At 37.9% G+C, this 24394-nt stretch overlaps 1 protein-coding gene and 1 pseudogene across 4 annotated transcripts in view; one reads left to right on the top strand and one right to left on the bottom strand.

Annotated features, from left to right (window-relative positions):
* The window catches only part of SLCO1A2 (solute carrier organic anion transporter family member 1A2), a 105649-nt gene that overhangs the window by 51606 nt on the left and 29649 nt on the right, over window positions 1–24394 (bottom strand). Inside the window, exons 1-4 of one of the 4 annotated variants that reach the window (XM_066354845.1) lie at window positions 23178–23207; window positions 22675–22743; window positions 7225–7413; window positions 6763–6876 (exon numbers count right to left, since the gene is read on the bottom strand). In XM_066354845.1, the coding sequence (XP_066210942.1) occupies window positions 6763–6819 (57 nt within the window). In that variant the 5' untranslated portion in view covers window positions 6820–6876; window positions 7225–7413; window positions 22675–22743; window positions 23178–23207. Of the gene's footprint in view, window positions 1–6762; window positions 7117–7224; window positions 7414–22674; window positions 22744–22914; window positions 22978–23177; window positions 23208–24394 lie in introns of those variants that run through there. The other 3 variants (XM_066354854.1, XM_066354873.1, XM_066354864.1) reach the window with 3 other exon arrangements.
* LOC136400706 (uncharacterized) overlaps window positions 23824–24394 on the top strand; it is a 51249-nt pseudogene continuing 50678 nt past the window's right edge.

Raw genomic sequence — 24394 nt, 5'->3', positions numbered from 1 at the left:
GACAGTCTGGTTTTATTACTTTATGTTTAGTGTATCCTTTATTTCTCTTATCTCAATGCCCCATGCCTATTATAGGCTGGGACTTGCTGCTAATTCCAGCTAGAAGCAGAAGTCACTAGGACTTAAACTCTAACTGCAAAGTGTAGAAATGTAACACCCTTTCCCTAAGTACTTACAGGTTTTATAGGTTACTCAGCAAACTGTTCAAAGACTGTCAAAGAGGCACTTCTAGCAGTACACCACCCAAGGACTGACTCCCACGTAGACGGGTCCAGACACCATGATCCTGACAACTCCCACTACTGCCAAGGTAGAAGGCATACCCGCCTGGGTCCACCGCAGCCGGCTGAAGCTTGCGGTCCCAGCAGAGACACCTTTGTGGACAGCGAAGACTGACCCCGCCAACCCTTGTAAGCTGACCCTGAGAAGGACAGCATGCCCTGCTTCAGCCACAAACCAGAAGTTAACTGGTCCACACATGGCTAATGCCTAGAAAAACTCACTAAGGACCTCCTTTTAATTAGACTTTAGGGAGGGAGGGAAACTAAGGTAAAGGAAAGCCAAGTAAGTCATCTTAAGAGGTTTGATGCATGTACTGCTATGAGTCATACAGAAAGGGGTGTAGGTCCCTTGGCTGAGAGAGAAGCTATAAGGTAAATGAAAATTATATATGTGTTCATAGCTACCACTATAGAATAACCTATGAATATTGGTCATGTGTCCAATAGGCTACTTAGGAAAAGGACACCTCCAAAAAGCAATCTTTAAAAGAGGATTACTTATTACTGATTTAGTCCTCACTGAAGGTTAAGGTTTTTAAAAATCAAGAGTTTTGACTAGAAAGGAATTGTATAGTTTTGATAATAGAAGGTATGAGGTGTAGAGGTACTTTTGAAAAGAAAAGAAAAAAGCAAATTGTTATGAAGGCCAGTTATTTCTAGATAAGAAAGTGCATAAAAGTTTGTAAAGCCAGCAGGCAGGGCCGGGGCCACTAACACAGCAGCCCGGCCCATGCAGGTTCGCATTTGATTCAGACAGTCGGTAAAGAAACCATGGAGCCAAAAACTGGTGGGCCATAGCCTTTAATCCTACCTTGCACCCGGCGGGCAAGTAAAAACATACACTGGGCTCCAAAACCCAGTCACACTCAGTGCTCACAAAGCCACTGACTTATCCGAGTTTCCTAGAATCAAAGGTTTCTAGCTCACCAGCCTTCTTCTCCTCAGTTCACCATCTCCTGCCTTATCCCAGATACAAACTCTGTACAAACTGGCATCTCACTCAGCACTCCACCATCTTGGCTGCTTTTCCTGGCCTCCTCCACGTGGCCGCCTTCCGCTGCTGGCTCTACTTTCTCTGCTCTCTCATGCTAATCTCAGGAACCAAGCGGCCTATTTTATAGTGTAGCTTCACAACCTTTAATCCAATATACAAAATAGGGTAGTCTCTAATACAAAGTCACTTCTCTGAGGCATGATTGGATTGTACCGCCCTACAGCAAAAAGGGTAGGAAAGGCTTAATCCCAAAACCAAGCCCCAGGTTACAACGATCTCCAACACACATTAATATCACCTGGGCGATGGCCTCTTTAACAAAGTGAGCATAATACATTTTATCTGCCCAACAAAGTTGAAGGTTTATGTAAGTTGCATAAGGTTTGTGTAAGTTGCAGAAGGTTTGTGTAAATTGCAGAAGGTTTGTGTAAGTTGCAGAAGGTTTGTGCAGGTTGTAAGAAGTTAGTACAGAGAAGAAAAATAAAAGGCAGGACATGTCCTTGTGTATCAGCCCTGCAGATATTGCAGGAAAGTAGTTTATTATCTGAGAACAGTGTGTGTTTGTGTACTTTTGTAAAAATATTGTACAAATGTGCTGAAAACATTATAACCGTGTAGGTTTCGCCTATAAATACCATTCTCCCCACTGATAAAGAATCAAGGGTTTGATTTATGCCCAAAAGAGATGGGGGAATGTTAGGTTCAAGGAAGTGTGCTGTCTAACTCTTAGAAAAACAGGCTATGAGTCAGAGACCCTTATCAGAAATTTATGTTTGAAAGTCTCCACTAAGCTATACCCCCCCCCCCCCCGTTGCTATGCTGCGTGCGACCTCTCCCGCCCTTGTAAACGTTGCTTGCTTGCTCATCCTAAATAGCCACCCTATAAAAAGGAGCCATTTTAGAAGCTCGTGGCTGCAGTGCTCCAGTCTCTTCGGAGGCGTGGGTTGCCTGCAGTCCCTACGCAGGTTTGGGGGGCTGCAGTGCTCCCTTGCGTGGGTTGCCTGCAGTCCCTGTGCAGGTCTGCAATAAAACTTATAAAATTTACTTTGTGTCTGCTGTGGCCTGTCTCCTAGGATGTAACACAGGGCACACAGGAGAGGCGCCCATCTGCTTCTCCACCCCTACCCCTCTCCTTCCTCTCTGTCTCTCTCTTCCCCTCCTGCAGCCGGGGCTCCATTGGAGCAAAAGATGGCCTGGGCGCTGGAGATGGCTCCTTGGCCTCTGCCCCAGGCGCTAGAGTGGCTCTGGTCGCGACAGAGCAACGCCCCGGGTGGGCAGAGCATCGCCCCCTGGTGGGCATGCAGGGTGGATCCCGGTCGGGCGCATGCGGGGGTCTGTCTGACTGCCTCCCCGTTTCCAGCTTCAGAAAAATTAAAAAAAAAAAAAAAATCTTGAAGAACTGAAAGTAAGCTGACTATAAGGTGAAATGGAATAGTATTAAATACACCTGAGCCAAGTTAGCTGCACTAATACATTTAAGGAAATCTGAATAGAATTGTATGTGAAAAAGACCTGGGAAATTTAAATTTCACACTCAGTATGAGTCAAACTCTTAGATTGCTGACAAGCCAAGGAACTTGGCTTTTTAGGTCTGCCAAAGGCCAGCTCGTAATGTAACAGTTCTTGACTTTGTGCTAGAAAATTTTTACAACACAAGTCCAAGTGATTTTGAGAGTATGTTCATGAAAGCTGGGGACAGTGAAACAAGGAAGGGCCTAGTACAGAAGAAGCAATAGGAGAGCATGGGGCTAGGGAAGGAGCCATTAATCAATGCAGCTGGTCCTCAGGTCAGCTGTGGCGTCACTTATTTGGTTTTGCTGCCTTTCTGAGCCTGGAGCTGAAACACAAAGCCTAGATGTTATCCCTAGAGGTTAACGCTAAAGGCTATTATTCTCTGGCCTCCAGTTCACTTCCCTGCTAAGAGGGTCTAACCCGCATGACCAGCAACATGCCAAGGTAGGAAAGGTCAGGAAAGGATCTTAACAGCATGACCAGCAATATGCTAATGGAAGAAAGGTTACCTTGGGGGTGAGATCTTTGCCCAATTTTGCCCACGGTTAGGCACTTGGGGCTTTCCGCCCTGATGACTTTCTGTGCCTGGCCTATATATAGCCCTCACTCTGCTCATGTCTGTCTAATTGCCTACCACAGTATTGCTCTGTCCCTAGTTATTTATCCTTCTGTAGTAAAAACCATTTGTAGAAACTTTTCCTTCACAGTATAAATATTTTCAGAGCACATTATTGAGAGTAAACAGTTTTCACAGGTTTTATAATTAAGATTTTGTATTTAAAAGCAATGTCTGCCAAATAAAGTACAGATTGTATTTGGTAGAGTAATTTATTTATTTAAGATTTTAAGAAAGGAAACTAGGTGACTAACATTCCTAAAGCTCTTTTCCTAAAACACTTAGTTAGGGGCCTAAACTGTTGGGTTTTATTTATATAGGGAAAGCAACCAGTGACTATTCTGCCTCATGTCTAGTACAAAATAACCTCTATATTCATAAGGTTAGTCCTACGAGTTTTTTAACAATAATGTTCCAGAATGTGAAGCAAATATACAAAACAGTTTTTTTGATGTTTTCTAAAGAATTTGGCTTAATGAGAACACTTTTTAAATTCAGAGTAAAAAAGTTAAGTCAATCAGAGAAAGACAAATACCATATGATTTCATTTATATGTGAAATGTAATGAACAAAACAAGCAAATTAGAAACAGACTCATTCATGGATACATAGAACATACTGACTGACAACTGTCAGAAAAGAAGTTGTGGGGCTGGGTGAAAAAGATGAAACATTAAGCAAAGAAAAAAATTTACAGACACCGATGGTGGTATGGTGATTAAAAGAGGGCAAGTGGAATGGGGGAAGGTAGAAGCTGGTAAAGGGAGCATTAATGATGACAAAAGGAGACTTGACTTGGGATGGTGAGCACATAATACAACATACAGATATGTATTATAGAATTATCCACCTGGAACCTATATAATTTTATTAACCAATGTCACCCCAACAAATCCAATAAATATACATACATATATACATACATAAATTATATTGATTTCTTCAGGTTTAACTTAATCAAGCTAATGTCAGCAGAGCACATTTTAAATATTGTAATTTGTTATTCACACTGTTTGAAAAATACACTGTTACTAGTACAGCCACTATGGAAGAAACTATGGTGGTTCCTTAAAAAATTAAGAATTACTGTATGACCCAGCAATCCCTCTACTGGGTATCTACCCAAAAAATTCTAAAATATTATCATGCAAAGATACATGCAGCCCCATGTTCATCACAGCATTATTCACAAGTGGCCAAGACAAATAACCAAAGTGTCCTTTGATAGAGGATTGGATAAAGAAGATGTGCTACATATATACAATAGAATATTACTTAGCCATAAGCAATGATGACATATTGCCATTTACTACAACACGGATGGACCCTGAGAACATTATACTGAGTGAAATAAGTAAATCAGAAATAGCTAAGAACTATATGATTTCACACATAGGTGGGATATAAAACTGAGACTTGGCCCTGGCCGGTTGGCTCAGTGGTAGAGCGTCGGCCTGGCGTGCAGAAGTCCCGGGTTTGATTCCCGGCCAGGGCACACAGGAGAGGCGCCCATCTGCCTCTCCACCCCTCCCCCTCTCCTTCCTCTCTGTCTCTTTCTTCCCCTCCCTCAGCAAGGCTCCATTGGAGCAAAGATGGCCCCGGGCGATGGGGATGGCTCCTTGGCCTCTGTCCCAGGCGCTAGAGTGGCTCTGGTCGGGAAAGAGCGACGCCCCGGAGGGGCAGAGCATCGCCCCCTGGTGGGCAGAGCATCGCCCCCTGGTGGGCAGAGCATTGCCCCCTGGTGGGCGTGCTGGGTGGATCCCGGTCGGGCGCATGCGGGAGTCTGTCTGACTGTCTATCCCCATCTCCAGCTTCAGAAAAATACAAAAAAAAAACACAAAAAAAAAAACTGAGACTCATGAACATAGATAAAAGTGAAGTCGTTACTAGGTGGAAGAGGATATGGGGGAGAGGGTGGGGGGAAGAGAGTAAAGAGGGACAAGTATATATGTGGTGATGGAAATTTTGTTGACATTGGGTGATGGGTACATAACATAATCCACAGTTCAAATGCTATAGAGATGTTCACCTGAAACCTATGTACTCATTGATCAATGTCATCTCATTAAATTTAATTTTCTAAATAAATTTAAAAAATAAAGAAAAATACATTGTTGTTACATATACACAAAATCTGATAATTAAGCAATTGCCTCTCAATTTTACTTGATAAACTTCTGCTAGCAATATTTCGCCATAACATTTAAGTCAATGTCTAATCTGCCAATCTCCAAAGTAATAAAAAATTTAAAACCAACTTTTATAAATAAAGCTTGACTTGGCTGTTATCGAAAAATGCTATTATTAGTAAATAGCTAATATTTATTGAACTTTTATGATATTGCAGTCATTATTGCAAGCATGAAAAAGGAAAAAATCCTATAAAACTATTTTATTACCCATTTCAGATGAAAAAAAATGAGCACAAATAGATTAAGCAACTTGTCTAAGGTGAAACAAGTAAGCAGTTGAACTCAGATATGAACCCAGGGAGCCTGGTCCTCGATTCTTATTTTTAACCATTCAATTTTAGGAGAATATGAGTAGTGAAGATTAACTTAAGGGGAAATTTTAAAAGTATATTGAACGTGGCATTTCAGAAAAAAGTAATTTTCTAGATCTATAGCATAATCCCCTACTTTCATGTACATGTGTAGATTTCCCCTATACATGTATAAAGAGAATATAAACACTCGATGGGGAGAAAATTGGTGGCAATGTCTTAGTTTCAAAAGCACTTGCAGGCGCTAGCTATAGAATCAAGATTAATATACAAATCCCTTGGTTTAAAATAAATTCAAATTTTGTTTGAAGGCAAAATGCAAATATAATTTGCTGTGAAATAATAAATTATAAGAAACAGCTACCAAAGAGAAGATTATTTTTACAGAAAATAATTGGCATGTTGTCAAGCTTGAAGGAAATATTTGTTTTACTGGGTCATTGTGGAATAATCATTGCATATAGATCAACAAAGCATTTCTTTCTAAGGAACCATTTTCTGGGAATGATTCTCACACTCCTCTCCGAAATCCCTGAAGGGTGGGCATTTAGCTGGCCTTTGATCCAGGAAAATAAGTCCTGCTGTAACATAACGTATGTCTGAAAAAATTTTAAGACTTTCTCTGCCATATAAGTCCCTCAAAACCATTTCTGATTAAATTGCCTGAATGCATGATCCTATTGACATATACCTTCATTTACAAAACAGACTTCATTAAAGCAAGAAATTGTCACCATATCAGGTAGCAGGACCTGAGTATTAGATATTTTCATGAACATATAAACAACTTTATAAGGTTTAAGTTAAAAGGAAAAATACAGTATATATTCATATATCTGCACAAAAAATTCCATACCTTCAACTTCGAAAGACATCTTACTCTGCGGGTTTCAATTTTCTCAGTTTCCCCCATGTTGTTCTTCTGAGTGCTCCAAAGTATTTATGATTTAAATCTTGATATTTCTTAGTTCTATTGTTTTAAGAAAACAAAAATATATTAAATTACTGACAAAATCATAAGTTGTCATTCTTTTGAAGAAAACACTGAATTTAAATAACAAAATCAGAATCCACTGTGTTACAAATATCTGGGAAGCTTTTGACTGCAGATCTAGAAAATAATGATGTTAAAGAAAACTTTGTTGCTAATTTTCCATTGAAAATGTTCTCTCCAATTACTTTAGTTATTCTTTAGTGAGATTAAAGATAGAGTTACTTGTTATGGTCCTCCTACAAAATAATGACCATGTGGTTAAAACAAAACTTTTCACTTCTTTAGCCAAAATAAATAGAACCAAAGTGAACCTTTTGGACTTACATGAAAATGCTGCTTTTAAGAACACACTGACTTTGATTTCTGTTTGTGCTAAAAACCTGCTTCAGCAAGGCTACCAAAGTTCAAAAATCTGTTTGGCTAGGCTCCCTTTTCAAGTTCTTTGCATTCCAGTACTTCCCTGGAGTTTCAAGAAGGGAAACACTTTCTGGGGCATGGCTGATTCACGGAAACCTGGGGAGACATGGAATTTTAATTATGGAAAGAGCCTAAGTAAAAATAACAAATAATTCTATGATCTCGAAAAGAATCTTACAGTTGCAAATTAAGATGTGAGGCTTAGGAAAAAACCAAGCATATAAATGCACATCTATATGTCTATATATGTAATAAATACAGATATATTTGTATCTATGTGTAATATATATTAATTATATAAGTACACATTTTTATATGTAAAACAAAAAGATTACTTAAACTCTATTAAATTTAACTAACCCCTTTCAAAGTTACATCTATGTTTTGTCTTGAAGCTAGGACAATATTTTGCACCAAAACCAGTGTTTCACTAGGACAAGAATTATTCTAATAAATCTACTTTAAGTTGAAAGGATATGCTAACAGTATCCCCAGAGATAATTATTAAAGTTCCCTGAACAATATCTATTTAACAAGTGATCCTGAACACACTAATTTTTAAAAACCTTACTCTTTCACCTCTATAAATTCGTCGAGTCCCACTCCCCTGCATACATTAAGGTAATAGCCACTGAACAATGTTTGAGCTTAGTTCTATTTACCTGTTCTCCCAGGGATACAACTATACAGCAAAAGTCTATTGTGCGCCAGTCATCATTTTAAACACAAGGTGTCACAAATTAACAAGATAGACATTTCCGATAGATTATATAAATGAATTAAAGAAGTGTAAGGCTCTGTGGAAAGTACTTGAACCCAGATCGCATGGAACCTATATTTTTATTGAGAAAGGTAAAACCTCTAAATAAAATACATTGGACTAGAACTAAATAGTGTATGATCAAATACAAATGTTTTGGTATGTAGGGGGTAAAAAAATTTATAGGTCATGAATAAAAATTGTTAGAAACATTCTTGGCAACTCTAAATGGCCATGCAAATGAACTCAGTCTGAAATTTCCACTAAAATGTCAAATTACCTTAACTATAGTACAAGGCACTAGTTTTTAAAAAACAAAACAAAACAGCCTGACCTGTGGTGGTGCAGCGCATAAAGTGTTGACCTGGAACGCTGAGGTCTCCAGTTCAAAACCCTGGGCTTGCCTGGTCAAGGCACATATGGGAGTTGATGCTTCCTGCTCCTCCCCCCTTCTCTCTCTCTCTCTCTCTCTCTCTGTCTCTACTCTCTAAAATAAATAAATAAACATATTTTTAAAAATAATAAAAAACTAATTTAAAAAAAAGCAAAACAAACAATAAAATAGATAGACAATTTTTCAAATGAGTGGAAACTGCTCTTCTTGTTCCTCATCTGTAATACATATGCTTTTACTGTGTATGAACCCCTTAGTTGTCCTCATGTCTTCCTTCTCATGCTTTAGAAGCCAATCTCACACCCTTTCATTTTCCTTCAGTCTCTCCTTGCCAATACCTGAGGCCAAAATAGTTAACCAATCAAACAATGAGGGGAGGGGAACATTTCTCTTTTATGTCAATATTGTCTTCATTCTTTTTTAGCAGCTAAAACCAGGAATTATTTATTTATTTAGCAAAAGAGAGAGAGAGAAACAGACAGACAGGAAAGGAGACATATGAGAGTCATTAATTTGTTATTGCGGCACTTGAGCTGTTCATTGAACGCTTTCTTATATGTGCCTTGACCCAGGGACTCCAGCTGAGCCAGTGACCCCTTGCTCAAGCCAGCAACCTCAGGGTTTTGAACCTGGGTCCTCAGAATCCCAGGTTGACCCTCTATCCACTGTGCCACTGCCTGGTCAGGAAAAATACGACTTTTCTAAATGTCTTTTTCCTATCTGATCACGGGACATAGAAGGTGGAGTTAGTAACACAGACGATTATCACATAGGAAAACTGTAGTTCCTTCTATGACTCATGATGCTGTAATGTAACCCTCTTGAGCACAATTTATCACCATGCCTCAAAGATTGTTTCAAAATATGTTTACTCTCTTGAGAGATGTGTTATAAACAAATGTGTTGTCTGAGATAAGAGGCAGTGTTTAAAATTAAGCACCTGGAATGAATTACATGTGATTCGATTAACACTAAACGTTCCCTAATTTGTCAACTTACACGGTAAAAACATTTTAGTTTTTCAGACATATTTTAAATGTTAATGAAGAAAATTAATAAATTAACAAATGAAATCTATTATAGTTACTGAATAAATTTCATGAAATCTCATAGTTAATGTCACAATCATTTTGAGCATTTTGGACCAAAAAAGGGGAAAGCACTCATTGTTTCTTCACATCCTCAAGAAGTGTCAGTGCCAGCCATGGAAACAAGCCCCTTTTGTTAGCACAGGGTTGTTTACACGGTGACTTCTGGTCCTGGGACCACAGTGTCACAAGCAAATCCTCATCAGTCATCACTGCAAATGAAAGTTACTTGCTGAAGCTTTATTAAGAGGAGAAGCATTTTATTTCTCTAACCCTTCTCAGCATTTAAAGGGGAGTAAGTCTTCAATATGCATCCTCACAAAAATAGGATTGCGTTCTTCCACATTTACTGGTCACAATTTAGAGGTTTTGTTTTTGTTTTTTAATTGTACTCAAAGCACATTTACAGAATTGTTAACTATATGCACATTTTTAAAATATCATGTCTCTAGAACTTTTCATCTTGCATAACTAAAATTCTATACCCATTGCAAAGCAACACTCGGATTTTTGGCACCCCTTAGTTGACAGCCTTAACACGTCTCAGTCACAAGAGAATACAATCTTTTACAAAACAAATAAATCACTTTGTTTATGATCTTTCCTTAGTCTTAAGTATATAGACATAAGTCACCTAGGAAAATGCATACATTTACTTTTACATTACAGTATCAAATTAACAAAATAAAGGCTTTACTTTATCTTGATAAAACTAGCAGTACAAACACAAAGACTTAGGAGAACATCATTTTCCTGGGAAAAGAAGAGAAAGTCCTACCAGCAATAAACTTATGAAAATTGTTTATTTCCAGAATTTTCAAATGGCTCCTTGCTCTGCAAGAAGATGACAGCCTCTTAGGAGAATGCAGCTGAAATAATTCAACCAAAACCGAACCAGGCAAGTATGTGCCAATGGAATACATGTAGAACCAACAATGACTCTTTGTATAATGCCTACCAAGTTATTTTACTTCTGTTTATTCATTTTTATCAGAAATCAAATAACAAGGTATTGGATTGTGCAAAGAAGCCTTACAAATATAGGTGTTATTTTACTTTTTATGTCCAAAGGAGGTATTGTTAGCATAGGCAGAGTTAGATATTAAGGAAAAAGAAGGGAGCCTGACATCTAATTAAGCCAGTAGAAAGGGGTACTTCATAGACACTCCACGGAACAGCTGCATCCTCTGCCAAATCCTCAAGTAAGTAAGAAAGGCAGGAAAGACCAACTTTCCAATCTCTCCAGGGAAGAACCAGCCAGTTCCCTCAGATTAAGGGGAGAGGGATGAACAGTGAGGGGAAATTCTCCTGCTGAGGCATGCACAGTAGGAGCCAGATGAAGCAACACTAGGAGGTTGCCAGAAGGAGCCAAAATGAAGGCTATAAAGGGGAGGAGACAAACCTGGGGAAAGGATTGGATGGGGAAGCATCAGCATAGCCCCAGCAAGGTCCAAGAAAGAGATTGGATAGTTTAAAAGAAGGCTTACCCTTTCCCAAACCCAAGAAAATATAACCAAAGCAACGAAGGCCCAAGGTACCCTCTCTCTTTAGCAGCCAGGCAAGCCAAGGCACAGCACCTATCACAGGCTGGGCAAGAACAAAGACGGCGCTGGATCACTGGAGTCTCAGTTGGTGACCTAATGGCATGGGAGCTCTGGGTTCTGGCCCTCCTCCTGGGCTTGTTGGGGACAAGTGCCGGCTTGTGGCCCCAAAGGTTGGACTTCTTCCTCAGCAAGACGAAGCCGAGCTACCTAGTCATGAATGGGACAATGCAGAAGCCTCTTCAGGGACATCTATGCCCTGCGTGTCCTTCCAATAAATTTTGCCACTGTCACTCAAATCCTCCTATGCATGTATCCCTAAAATGCATTTCCAGCAATACTGTGAAAGCACAGAAACACAAGCAAAACCTGTCATCAGCAATCCATCAATAAATATACCTTCCTTGTTACTTTAGCTAATGTACTAAAGTACATTGCCTGACTCTGATAATTAGTACAATGTACTAAAGTACATTGCCTGACTCTGATAATAAAACAAGACCTGAAAAAGCCAAGCTGAAACTCTCCGTCTTTAGGAGAGCTGATTGTGAATATTATCAGGGTTATATCCTATGCCAAGCAATGCTAGAGAACGATCAAGTAATTACAGGAGTAGCCAACTTTTTGCATACTGTCAATTTAAACTATTTTGTTTCTTCAAATTATCTCAATTCTTTGCTTCCTTTTGCTTACACACACATAGTTTTGGATGCAAAAAAAACCCATTTTTCTTTATTTAATTATGGCAAGGACATACTTATCTTTCTTTTTTCTTATACAGAAAGGAGTTTTTATTCGTGTATCAAGCTCCCAAAAAAACCTGAAAATTCAAAATGTCAGAACATGAAGCCCAGTCAGTTGGGGTTTGGTCCTAGATTAGATGTGAGTTCTTTAAACTCGTTGAATTGTGTTTTCATTTTGTTTTCTTTTGTTTGTTTGTTTGTTTGTTTGTTTTTTACTTATCTGTGGAATATTTAAACCTATCTTGCAAGATCAGTATAAAGATTGTGTCTTAAAGTTTATATGATTGCTGGAATAATACAATCACTCTGTAAATGGTGGTGATTATTATTTTTTAAGATTTTATTTATTAATTTTAGAGAACAGAGAGAGAGAGAAGAAAAGGGGGAGGAGCAGAAGCATCAACTCATAGTAGTTGCTTCTCCTATGTGCCTTGATGGGGCAAGCCCAGGTTTCAAACCGGTGACCTCAGCGTTCCAGGTCGATGCTCTGTCATCTGCTGCCTCAGGTCAGGCGATGGCAATGATTATTATTTATTCATTCTACAAATATTTATTATGATTCTACTACATTCCAAGCACAGTAGTTGGTGTTAGGGATACAAAGATGAAAAACATATGTGCTTGCTCAGTAGTGGCCTCATAAGCTATTGGGAGAGATAAACAATTAAGTGATAATAGTAGCTAGTTAGTGCTATAACGCAGACCATTTGAGCTAAGTAATAGAAAGACGTGATTAATGAAAACTATTTGGTTATTCATTTGGAATATCATTTGGATACAGCATAGTAGTTCAAGTACTTGGGCTTTGAAATGAGGCACAACTGATTTGAAAGCGTGTTTCGTTTCTTTTTTTTCAAACCCGCATAGGCTGCGCTCCCTTCCTTAGCTGGGGCCACAGACCAGTGCTTTCCTTTCCATTGCCCTCCACCTCTTGGGGGCGGGAGAAAGGAAACCCTACACTGCACCAGCCTGGCTAAGACTCCATTCATCCGCAGCACAAGAAAACCCAAGGAAATGCTCCCTCTTTAGTGCAGCCCCCAAACACCAAGAGTCCTTCTTGCCCCAACTGCCCAGCAAGGATGTTCTTATGCTAACATTGCTGGAAAATGTTGCTTTTGTCTTATTCAAACTCTAAAGCAGTGGTCCCCAATCCCCGGGCCGCAGACCGGTACCGGACCGTGGGCCATTTGGTACCGGTCCGCAGAGAAAGAATATATAATTTACATTATTTCTGTTTTATTTATATTTAAGTCTGAATGATGTTTTATTTTTAAAAAATGACCAGATTCCCTCTGTTACATCTGTCTAAGACTCACTCTTGATGCTTGTCTTGGTCACGTGATACATTTATCCGTCCCACCCTAAAGGCCGGTCTGTGAAAATATATTCTGATTATATATTAAACCGGTCCGTGGCCCAAAAAAGATTGGGGACCACTGCTCTAAAGGATCTTAAATATCAGTTTTTTTTAAAAAAAAAAAGGTTGCATCACATAAGTGACATCTCCTCCGTAGATGAAAGCCTGTTTTTGAACTAGTTGTGTGGTGTTGGTACAAGTCACTTATTTATTCACACAATGAAGATAGTCTCTGTCTTTATACCAAACAAGAAAATAAGGACAGGAGAAGTAGAACCCATGACAGGTAGTTCAACAGAGGTATTGATCATTCTAGAAAATTAGCTACAAAGGTATCCGAAGAATTAAAACACCAAACTGTGCAGATGGTAGGCAAGATAGAGATTTACATCGGTGGGAGGTCACCTTCCCTTCTAAGTCTGTGTCAGAAAGGAGAGGGGCTGAGCTACAGAACACACAGCTCCTGCCAGAGACACTGCTTAAAAGTGGAGTGGGAGAAATGCCCAGGTTATCCCTTCTCTACAACCTCGTTTTCACACCAATACCTCTCATTAACAATCTAACAGGACATCAGATATAAGGGAGCTTGGAAAATTTACTTTTCCATAATAGTTTCCTGGGATAAAGAGAGGATCAGAGGTAGATAAAAAATGCGTACGAGACCAGAAAAACAAATGACTAACACAACTATCATCAGTTGGAATAGAGTTACATAAGATATGTCTGACCTGTAATGGCACAATGAATGGAACATTGACCTGGAATGCTGAGGTCTCTGGTTCAAAACCTCAGGCTTGCCCAGTCAAGGTACATAAAAAAAGGAACTATGAGTTGATGCTTCCCACTCCTCCCCCACATTCTCTCTCCTTTCTCTAAAATAAATAAATAAATAAATAATAAAATATTTTTAAAAATAAAATAACAATTTAAAGATATTGTAGTTCTTTAAGTATTACTAATTATTTTTCTGTATATTTCTTAAAAGCAAGATATTCTATTGTATAAACAGTATATAATCATCAAAATCTGAGAACTTAACATTAGCTCAATATTACTATATTGATCTGTATTAAAATTGAATCAATTGTTTTAATAATGCCTTATAGCATTTTTACTTAAATGGCCCAGGATCCAATCCAGTACCATACATTACATTTAGTTATTATATCTCTTTAGTTTATTTTTATTAGGAAGAGTTACTCAGCTCTTTCTTTCTATTTATTTATTTATTTATTTATTTTTGGTATATTTTGACCATGAAATTTTTTTTAATTTTTTTTTACAGAGACAGAGAGAGAGTCAGAGAGAGGGATAGATAGGAACAGACAGATAAGAACAGAGAGAGATGAGAGGCATCAATCCTTACTTTTTTGTTGCAACACTTTAGTTGTTCATTGATTGCTTTCTCATATGTGCCTTGACCGCGGGTCTTCAGCAGACCGAGTAACCCCTTGCTCAAGCCAGCAACCTTGGGTCTAAGCTGGAGAGCTTTGCTCAAACCAGATGAGCCCACGCTCAAGCTGGTGACCTCGGGGTCTCGAACCTGGGTCTTCCGCATCCCAGTCTGACGCTCTATCCACTGCACCACCGCCTGGTCAGGCATGACCTTGAAATTTTTTAAGAGTATAAATAATTTGTTTTGTAAAATATCCCTTAGCTCTGGCCAGTTGGCTCAGTGGTAGAGCATCGGCCTGGCGTGCAGGAGTCCCAGGTTCGATTCCCAGCCAGGGCACACAGGAGAAGCGCCCATCTGCTTCTCCACCCCTCCCCCTCTCCTTCCTCTCTGTCTCTCTCTCTCCCCTTCCCACAGCCAAGGCTACATTGGAGCAAAGTTGGCCCAGGCACTGAGGATAGCTCTATGACCTCTGCCTCAGGCGCTAGAATTGCTCTGGTTGCAACAGAGCGATGCCCCAGATGGGAAGAGCATCGCCCCCTGGTGGCCATGCTGGGTGGATCCCGGTCGGGTGCATTCAGGAGTCTGACTGCCTCCCCGTTTCCAGCTTCAGAAAAATACAAAAAAAAAAAAAAAAAAAAAAAAAAAAAAAAAAATATATATATATATATATATATATATATATATATATATATATATATATATATATCCCTTAGTATGATTTTGTCTGATGTTTCTTCATAATTAGGTTTTGGTTGCACACTTTGGATAGGAATACCACTGAAGTGATAATATGCCCTCCTCCTCAGTCGATGGTATCTTAAGATGTATAATGTTAGCTTTGATCACATGGTTGAAGTAAATGTGCTGGGGGGTTTTTCAGTATAGTTATTATTTTCCCTTTGTAACTAGTATGTAATTTCTGTGAAAATACTTTGGGACAATATAAATATCTTGTTGCTCATCCGATTTCATCTTTATTAGTTATGGATTATTTTCTGATTCCATTATTTCTGTTATATTTATTGGTTTGGTATTCTAATATAATAGCTTCCATTTCTCTCTCAATATTTATTAAGTCATTTATTTCAGTATGGACTCATACTGAAATGATTTTATTTCATTCAATAGGTTTTAACTTATTGCCTTCATTATTTATATTCATGCTCAAATTTTCCAATAGAAGCCCCTTCAAGTTGGCAACTATATCTTTCTCATATGTCCTAGTAGAAGCCCCTTAAAGATGGTTTTTGAATCATTTGATATGTTTTCATCATTATTTGGGCACTTTCTTACTTTATGTATCCTAAATATTTTCTAGGATAATTTTCCACTTTCCCTGACATGACTCTCAAATTTATCAAGAAAACCTTGTTTTCTTTAGTGGTAAATAAATAGAGATAAAGATATATTTATCTCCAAGAAATATATATCTGTATTTACAAATATAGATAAATAATGAAATAGAAGAGTAAATGTGTAGACATCAAACATGGATTTATACTAACATTCCCAATTTTAATCCAATACTGTCTCCTACTATGACCAACACTGACTAGTACTAAAATAATCTATTATTTTTTTCTTGTAGAAAACACTTTTCCTCTCTATTATCAACTTCAGATAATTTCTTATCATGGGTTCTTATTTTAAGAAGGTTTCATTTTCCTCAATGTAGTTGACTCTACTATAATGTCATGATATTTTTGGATGCATTTCTCAATGAATTCATGCCCTTTCTTAGTTCACTAATTTCAAGTAAAGTTAACTTTCCTTTTTTATTAAATTTATTGAGGTGACATTGGTTAACAAGATTATGTTAGTTTTAAGCATACATTTCTATGATACATGATCTGTATTACATTGTGTGTCTACCACCCAAAGTCAAATCACCTTCTGTCATCATATATTTGACCCCATTTACTCTTTACTACTCCCTACTTCTTCTTTCCGGTAACCACCATACTAGTCAATTGCCTCTGTGTTCTCTACTAAGCTGAAGCAATGAAAAAGTCTTTATTGTACTTGGTTTTTGTTATTGTGGTCGTTTTGTTTTTGTTTATATAATATTTGTTTGCCTTATAATTTTTAGCATTTTCTTATTTGTTTTTTGCTAGAAGGTTAGCTTCTAGATTGGGACCATGACTAACATTCTTCCTCCACTCAGCAAAAATAAGGAATCCGTTATAATTCTCCCCACCACTGTTAAACGCCCTCCCCAGTGACAGCAGTGATGATTCACTTTCTCATTATTAGTGAGGTTAGCCAAACACATTTGTACAAGTCTTTATACATTCATGTGGGTATCCTTTGTGTGAGGAAGGATGTGAGTTATGTTAGACAGAACAAAGTTGATAGAAATCTGAAGAAATTTGGGGGTAAGAGAAAGTTAAGAGAATATGGGTGAAATGACTATCATATTATCACTGGAAAAGGCACATTTGTCAGCAGAAAACAAATTGGTCAGGGACATGCTTGAAGACTCCAGTAGAATGAAAAAAATTAAAAATAGTCTCAGGGGATATTAAAACAGAAAGTTAAATGGAATTAGTAAAAAGATTTGTGAATATCATTGATTACTAAACTGAATCAGAATGCATAATATGAATTTATACAGAAAGTCATCAATATCTTTATGTAATTTATGTCAAAAACATTCAATAAAAAGAGAAAAGAAGGGAGATAAATAAATATATGTGTTTACCTAGAATTTAGAATTAGCACTTTTGATTCAGCAATCAGTTAAGGGAGTAAAGGACTCTAAGAGGCCAGTAAGTACAGAATTGAAATATTAGACCATTAATTTGAGTTTGAATTCACAAGCGAAGGAAGAATGAAGGAAGTGACAGACTGAAACCACAAGGACTGTCATGTTGTGAGTAATATAATACAAATGAAAACTTGATTAATTGATAAGGTTAGAAAGTTATACAAATAACACATCACTGTTAAAGAAAAATGTTCAGATGCATTTCCTGGTGTAAGATATCAGATGAGAAGTAGTTTTTTTGAGGTGACAAAGCTCTAGAACAGCTAGATATGAGGTTGTTGATCTAAGCCTGAAAGTGAAACTAACAAATAAAAGCATAGTAAGAAAAGCAATGTCCAGGTTTAAATTGTTGACACACAGGGTTGAAATTTGCCCAGGCTAAGCAAAAAAGATTCAAATGTATTGTTTCCCCAAATTTCTGATACTTAATATTGGTCACTAATGAATATCCAATTTGCCAGAAACAGACAAACTTTAAGCCTTTATTATGGAACACTTGAGAAAACCAATTAGTCTCTTGGTGGCAAATTGATCACATTGAAACCCTTCCATCCTGAAAAGAGTATTGATTCATCTGTATACTGGAACTGGTACATACTTTGTACCTGTGGAAATTTCTTTCCTGCTCACAGACCTTCAATTTGGACCATAATCCAAGTGTTTATGGAATATTTAATCTATCAACATAGGATCCTGCAAAAAAACATTACATTGGACCAACAGACCTACTTTGTGATAAAAGAGGTTCAATAATGGACACAATACCATGGGATCCACTGCTTCTATCAAATATTGGATTATCTAGAAGCTACCAACCTGATAGAGCAGTGAAATAACATTTTGAAGGCACAGGTGAAGAGCCAATTTGGAGGTGACACACTGCAAATATGAGGCACAAATCTCCAGAACGCAGTATATTTTAATAACCATTAATTTATATAGTTCTGTCACAATAAGTAAGAAAAATGGTCTGTGAATCAAGGGGTGGAGGCAGGAATGGTCTCAATTACCATCACACCTAGAGACTCTTGTAGAATATATGCTTCTCATCCCTGAAAAAATAAGCCAGGTAGGCCTTAAAGGTACTGAATGGGTCCCAACTGTTACGTGATTGCAACCTCGTAAGAGACAAGCACATACTTTTTTTACATTTAAGCGCAGTCTACCAATAGAACCATTAGAGATAAGAGCTAATGGCTTTAGGATATTTCTCTAAAATCAGGTCAGATAATATTACGTCTCCATTTCAATCTTTTTCGATATTTCAGTTTACCACACTTCTGTGGGACTGTGATCTTAATCACCATTCTGTCTAAATGGAAGACTCCACTAGGCATGATTTTCATCCTTTCAGAAGACTTTATAAAGATCATGTCTTTGTTCTGCCGTTGTCACTAAAGAACAGTTCTTCAATATAGTTTTTGCTCTAAAGATGTGACTTAGTGGCCAAACACCTTTAATGTGATGACAAACAATTTTATTTTGTAACTGTAGCTTTCTGGTATCTCTATGCCTTCCAGTTCTGCTTGGAAATAAGCCATTTTCTGAGCACATCTCTTTTGTTGTAGTTCCTTAGCAACTGCAGTTAGCAACAACCAGCTCATGATATCAACACTTCTGCCTCAAAGCCATGAGAATGCCACAGTTTACTGGGTATTTTTTTCTTCGGTTTTTACAGAAAGGCTGACCAAATAATTTACCACCACATAACATTGGTCACCATTTTTTCATGTCATATTATAGCTTCTTGTCATATGATTCCAAAACCAGTGATATGTGTGTGTGTGTGTGTGTGTATAGATATATAGATATATATTTCATGTTTTTGTTAAATAACCTTATTTCTAGAACCAATTTTTAAATTTATCAGATTTTGGTGCAATGATGCTGCATAACAACCTCGAAAACCTCAATGACATTAAAACAAGTATTTTCCCATTTATAGCTCTATGGTTTAACTGTGTGCCAGCTATAGGCTGTACAGTCTGGATACTAGGTATCTATTAAACACAAATAGTTATTTTCTATGTGTGCCTTAGAAAAAGTTCTAAAGCACCTTGAAAAGTGTTTTCCTGTTAATAAATAATTTATAAATGCCCATTGAATCAATGAACTATAATATCCTTTCTATAAATTAAGTAACTGAATAACTAAATATCATTTTAAATTAAGCATTGCTAAACAAATATGCTAAGTTCAAGATATTCCTACAGATCAGTAAGAATTGCACATTCTCTTGGAGTTCAGGATGAAAAAATTAAATTAGCTGTCATAGAATTGCTTCATTATGCTATTAACAATAGAAAATATGAATATGAAATTATATAAAAACTACATGCTTGAACAATATATAAAGAAGCATTATTAGCTCTTTTCTTTCTTAAGTATAACAAAATCCAACCAATGTGAATATGTCAGATGGTAATAAACAGAAGTTTTCTCAAAAAAAATTGTTCATCACATTTCCTCTGGTCAAAAGAAAACTATCTTTACTTGAGGTTCATAAAATCATGGCCAATTGAGACATGATACAAACTAATTTCTATGTGCCCATTTTGTCTACATCTAAATCTTGGCTGGTTTGATTTTTCCTCTGACAGAGCCGAAAATCAGAAAATACAATGAAATCTCAGTGTGGTGATTGATGAGGTGGGGGGGGGGGGGTGAAGGGAGGTAGAGGAGTGTAGGGAGTATAAATGGTGATGAGCAATGAATGACTTGACTTGGGAGGGGGACATACAATATGGTGTACAAAGATGTGTTGTAGAATTGGGCACCTGAAACCTGTGTAATTTTGTTAACCAGTGTCACCCGATAAATTCAATTAAAAAAAACAAATGGGCTATGCCACATCTCTTATATTTGTTACTAGAGAGCTGTCTCTGTGTCTTATTTTATCACTCAGACTAATGCAAATGAGGTGGATTAAAATACCAGACACATCCTTTAGTTTAGAGATCTGACATCCAGGGTGGAGAAAGTTGTTTAAAAGTTTTATGAGCACGCTTGTGTTGGTCAAATAAGTTTGCAAATATGATTCAGGTATATATGTTTGCTCACTTATAGTTTTCATTGGGTGTGGAGGACAGGCTGTAAGTAGGCAGGGTCCTTATAGCCTAAGGCTTAGTTTTAAGAATAAGCTTTTCCACACACCCTTGACTGTTGCATGATGTGTATGGGGTGGTACACTCTCATGAGGAATCCCATTTGTGTGTCAGATAAGTGAATTCGTATCAGAGACTTCCTTCTTTGCATATTGGATTAAAGGTTTTGATTTCTACACTGTAGTAAGAGCAGAGAAAGGCCACGTGGAGGAGAGGAGAAGCAGCCAAGATGGTAGAGTGCTGAAGGAGAAGCCAGTTTGTGCAGAGTTCATGCAGAGAGAAGGAGATGGGGAACAGAGGTAAATAAGGCTGGTGAGGAAGAAACCTTTGATTCTAGGAAACTCGAATAAGTCAGTGGCTTTGGGAGCCCTGAATGGAAAGGGAAGTGTTTTCCCACTGTGTGTATTGCTTGCTTGCCGAGTGCTAGCTAAGATTAAAGCTGATGGCCCACCAGTTCTTGGCTCCGTTGTTTCATTACCATCTGTCCGAATCAAATTCGAACCTGCACTGGCCAGGTGGCTGTGATGGTTGGCCGAGGCTACTGACTTTACATCTTGTTTATTTCATCCTGTCTGTTCTTGCTCCTAAGTAGTCCTTGAATCAATCTAGTTTTTTTTTTTTATCTCCTTTGCCACCACCCTAGTCCAATTTGCCATCTTGTGGTCTCAATGTTAGCACTTTTATTTATTAAAGAAAAATATTTGTTTCTCCTTTCTTTGATTGCATACTTCTCTCCATCCTTCTTTTCTGTATCAGACTTGTTTAACAAACATTTATTATATACCTAATATATACAGAAAAGCCTTCTAGATTCTTGGAGGATGGTAGCTTTAGAAGATATCTGATAACTGAGATATCTACAATAGTAACTATAATTCAAAGTTAGGCCATGCTTAAGCATAGACTAAAGGAGAAGAGTGGAGGTTCTGGAGCCAAACTATCTTTACTCCAATCCTGATCCACAACTTCTTAGCTATGTGGCATTTTGGGAAAATTTTCTAGCTTCAGTTTCCTTATCAATAAAATCTGCTCAATCAGAATACCTACCTCAGAGGATTGTTGTGACAATCAAATGAATTAATATGTGCAGTGACTTTAGCATCATGCTTGGATAGAAGGTACTAAAAAAATTAGTTACTATTATCAAGGGAGACAAAGATCACTTTTGACTGAGGGAATCAGATAATGTTGCATGAATTAGGCAGCACTCAAGTTCAACTTAAAAGATACACAGATAAAGTGAGGGGAAAAATTAGTTAAATTCTAAACTTCCCTTTTTAAGTTGATTTACTGTCAATCAGGAACATTTATTTCTTAAGAAAGCTATTAAATAATTTTTTAAAAAACTGGAAGTCCTCAGAGGAAGGAAAACTCTAATTGGGAGTCTCTTAAGTCAGTGGTCTGGTTCCTGTCTAACACATCAATGGCAAGCCGTATGTACGCACATAGCCTCCAGTTGGCTTTGCAGCATCTCACTGCTGGTAAAAGCATTCTAGCTCATTCCCACATATGTAAGCAAGACAAAAGAAAACCTTATGTCAACACAAAGACTTACACATAAATATCTATAGCAGTTTTATCAAAATGGCCTCAAACTTGATAGACAATAATAATTGTGTAGGGAAAAATAACTAGAAATAACCCAAAAGTCCATTAATAGGTGACTGGCTAAACACCTTGTGGTATATTCACACAACTGAATGCTACTCAACAAGAAAAAAAATAAATGAGTATTGATATAGAATATAGATAAATCTCAAAATTGTTATGCTTAATGAAAAAAGAACCAAGCAAGAAAGATTGCATGCTGTACTATTACTTTTATATAAAATTCTTTAAAATGAAAACAAATCTATTGAAAAAAAGTACACATTAATAATTGCCTGGTGAGGGAGAAGAGAAAAATGAAGAGAAAGGTAAAGAGAGACAGACTACAGATAAGCCTGAGAAAATTTTTTGGAAAATGAAAACGTCTATTTTCTTGATTGTGGTGATTGTTTCACGGTTGTACACATATGTGAAAACCCATCAAATTGTACACTTTAAACATCCACAGTTTATTTTACTTCAATAGCACCTAAATAAAATTGTAAAACATCAACATAAAAAATAAACTGTGAGGATCATCAGATACTTAAAGAAAACTCCAATAAGAAATATAGAGAAGGCAGAGTAAAGATGGTGGAGTAGATAAAATCTTAACTTACCTCTTCTTGTGAATGCATCAAAATTACAATTTAATACAGAACAATCTCTGCTGAAAACTAATTGAATTCCTGTAATTAAGGATATAAAAAATAAGACAGGTCAAGAAGGGAATGAGGGGTGGAGATTTGGTACAGTCAGACCCATGAAGTCGTAATTAATAATTGGTAGGCATATCTCAGCTATAGAGCTTCCCCTTGAAGAGTTTTAAACCCCACATCAGGCTCCCCAGCCCAGGGTACCTGCACCGAGAAGAGGAGTCCTCATAACAACTGGAATTGTAAACCAGAGAGGATTACATTCAAGAGAGTTGAAGGGAAGTAGAAGACAGAAATGCAGCTCACATTCACTCTCACCAAGATCGAATGCAGAGGCAACAGTTCAAGAAATACCTGGGCCATACAGGGAGAAATTAAATTGACTAACTTTAAGGTGAGGATTAGAGGGGCCAGAGATCAGTGGGAACTCTCTGAGGAGATTAAAGCACTGGCAGACACTACTGTACCTTTGTGTCCTTGTGTGAGCTCTCCTTCTACCTAGCTGGCCCTGCACAGACAAACACAAAATCTGCTCCTCTCTACTACCCAGTGACACTGTTTGCCCCACCCTAGTATTTCTCTCAGACTCCTCCCTGCCCAACACACTAGTCTCTCCAAAGCCTTTCCCACAGGTTCCAGATTATCCACATAAGCAGCAGCCCAGCCTCAGCTTGAAGCACAGTTTCTCTCAAACCCCTTCAAGTAACTGTTGGCCTCAGCACATAGCACAGTCTCTCCCAAATGCCTTCAAGCTCCACACAAATGGCAGCTAGCCATCATGTTCACTGCAGTCTCTCTAACATACCATCAAGTTCAGCACAACTGGTGTCCAGCCTCAGCTCATATTACAGCCTTTTCCAAGTCCCCTTATGCTTGGCTCAAGCAATATCCAGCCTTAGATTACATTATTGTTCCAACAAAGTAGCCCCAAGCCTGGTACAAATTACACAAGTGTCAGCTCTCATTGTAATTCCTACCAAGTAGTCTCAAGCATGATACAAATGACATTGGCCTTAGCTATTACTATAGTTCCCAGCAAGTGGCCACAGCCTAAAACAAGTGGTGCTGGCTGCAGGTTTTTTCAGACTCCTACTAAGAAGTTCCAAGCCAAGCATGAGCAACACCAGCATCAGGCCACACCAGAACCCCTCCAAGAGGTTTCAAAGTCCACACACCAAGTGCCAACTTTGGACTGCACTAAAGCTGCAACCAAGCAGCTCCACAACTGACCTGACTGAAGGGCAGCCTTGGCCACCACCAAAGCTCTACGAAAGTGAGTTCCACTCTGTTGGGCCAGATCCATACAACAGATCATGTTGTTGTCATGCTTAATCCTCACAGTCAGTCATCCTAAGGGTCAACCTCACCAACAGAGTGGATTTAACATGGACACACCAAGCACATGCCCTGGGCCCCAACTTCTGAAGGGCCCTGCAAAACCCCAACTTTATACTTTTTTTTCTAATGACACCAACTTTGTTTTCATAAGTGCAATTTTAACATCAATAGTACATTATATTATTATTTCTTTAAAAATATGGTTAACATGTATTTTTATTTTTTCTATCTCTTTTTTTTTAAGAGGCCCAATATTTTCTTCTGTGCCTAGGACCTTAACCCACCTTAATTCACCTCTGCTCACCAACCAACTACAATAAAAGGGCACAGACAATTCACAGAGGCA

Source organism: Saccopteryx leptura, chromosome 1 (assembly GCF_036850995.1).
Source record: "Saccopteryx leptura isolate mSacLep1 chromosome 1, mSacLep1_pri_phased_curated, whole genome shotgun sequence".
Lineage (NCBI taxonomy): Eukaryota > Metazoa > Chordata > Mammalia > Chiroptera > Emballonuridae > Saccopteryx > Saccopteryx leptura.
This window is presented reverse-complemented; position numbering and strand designations above follow the sequence as displayed.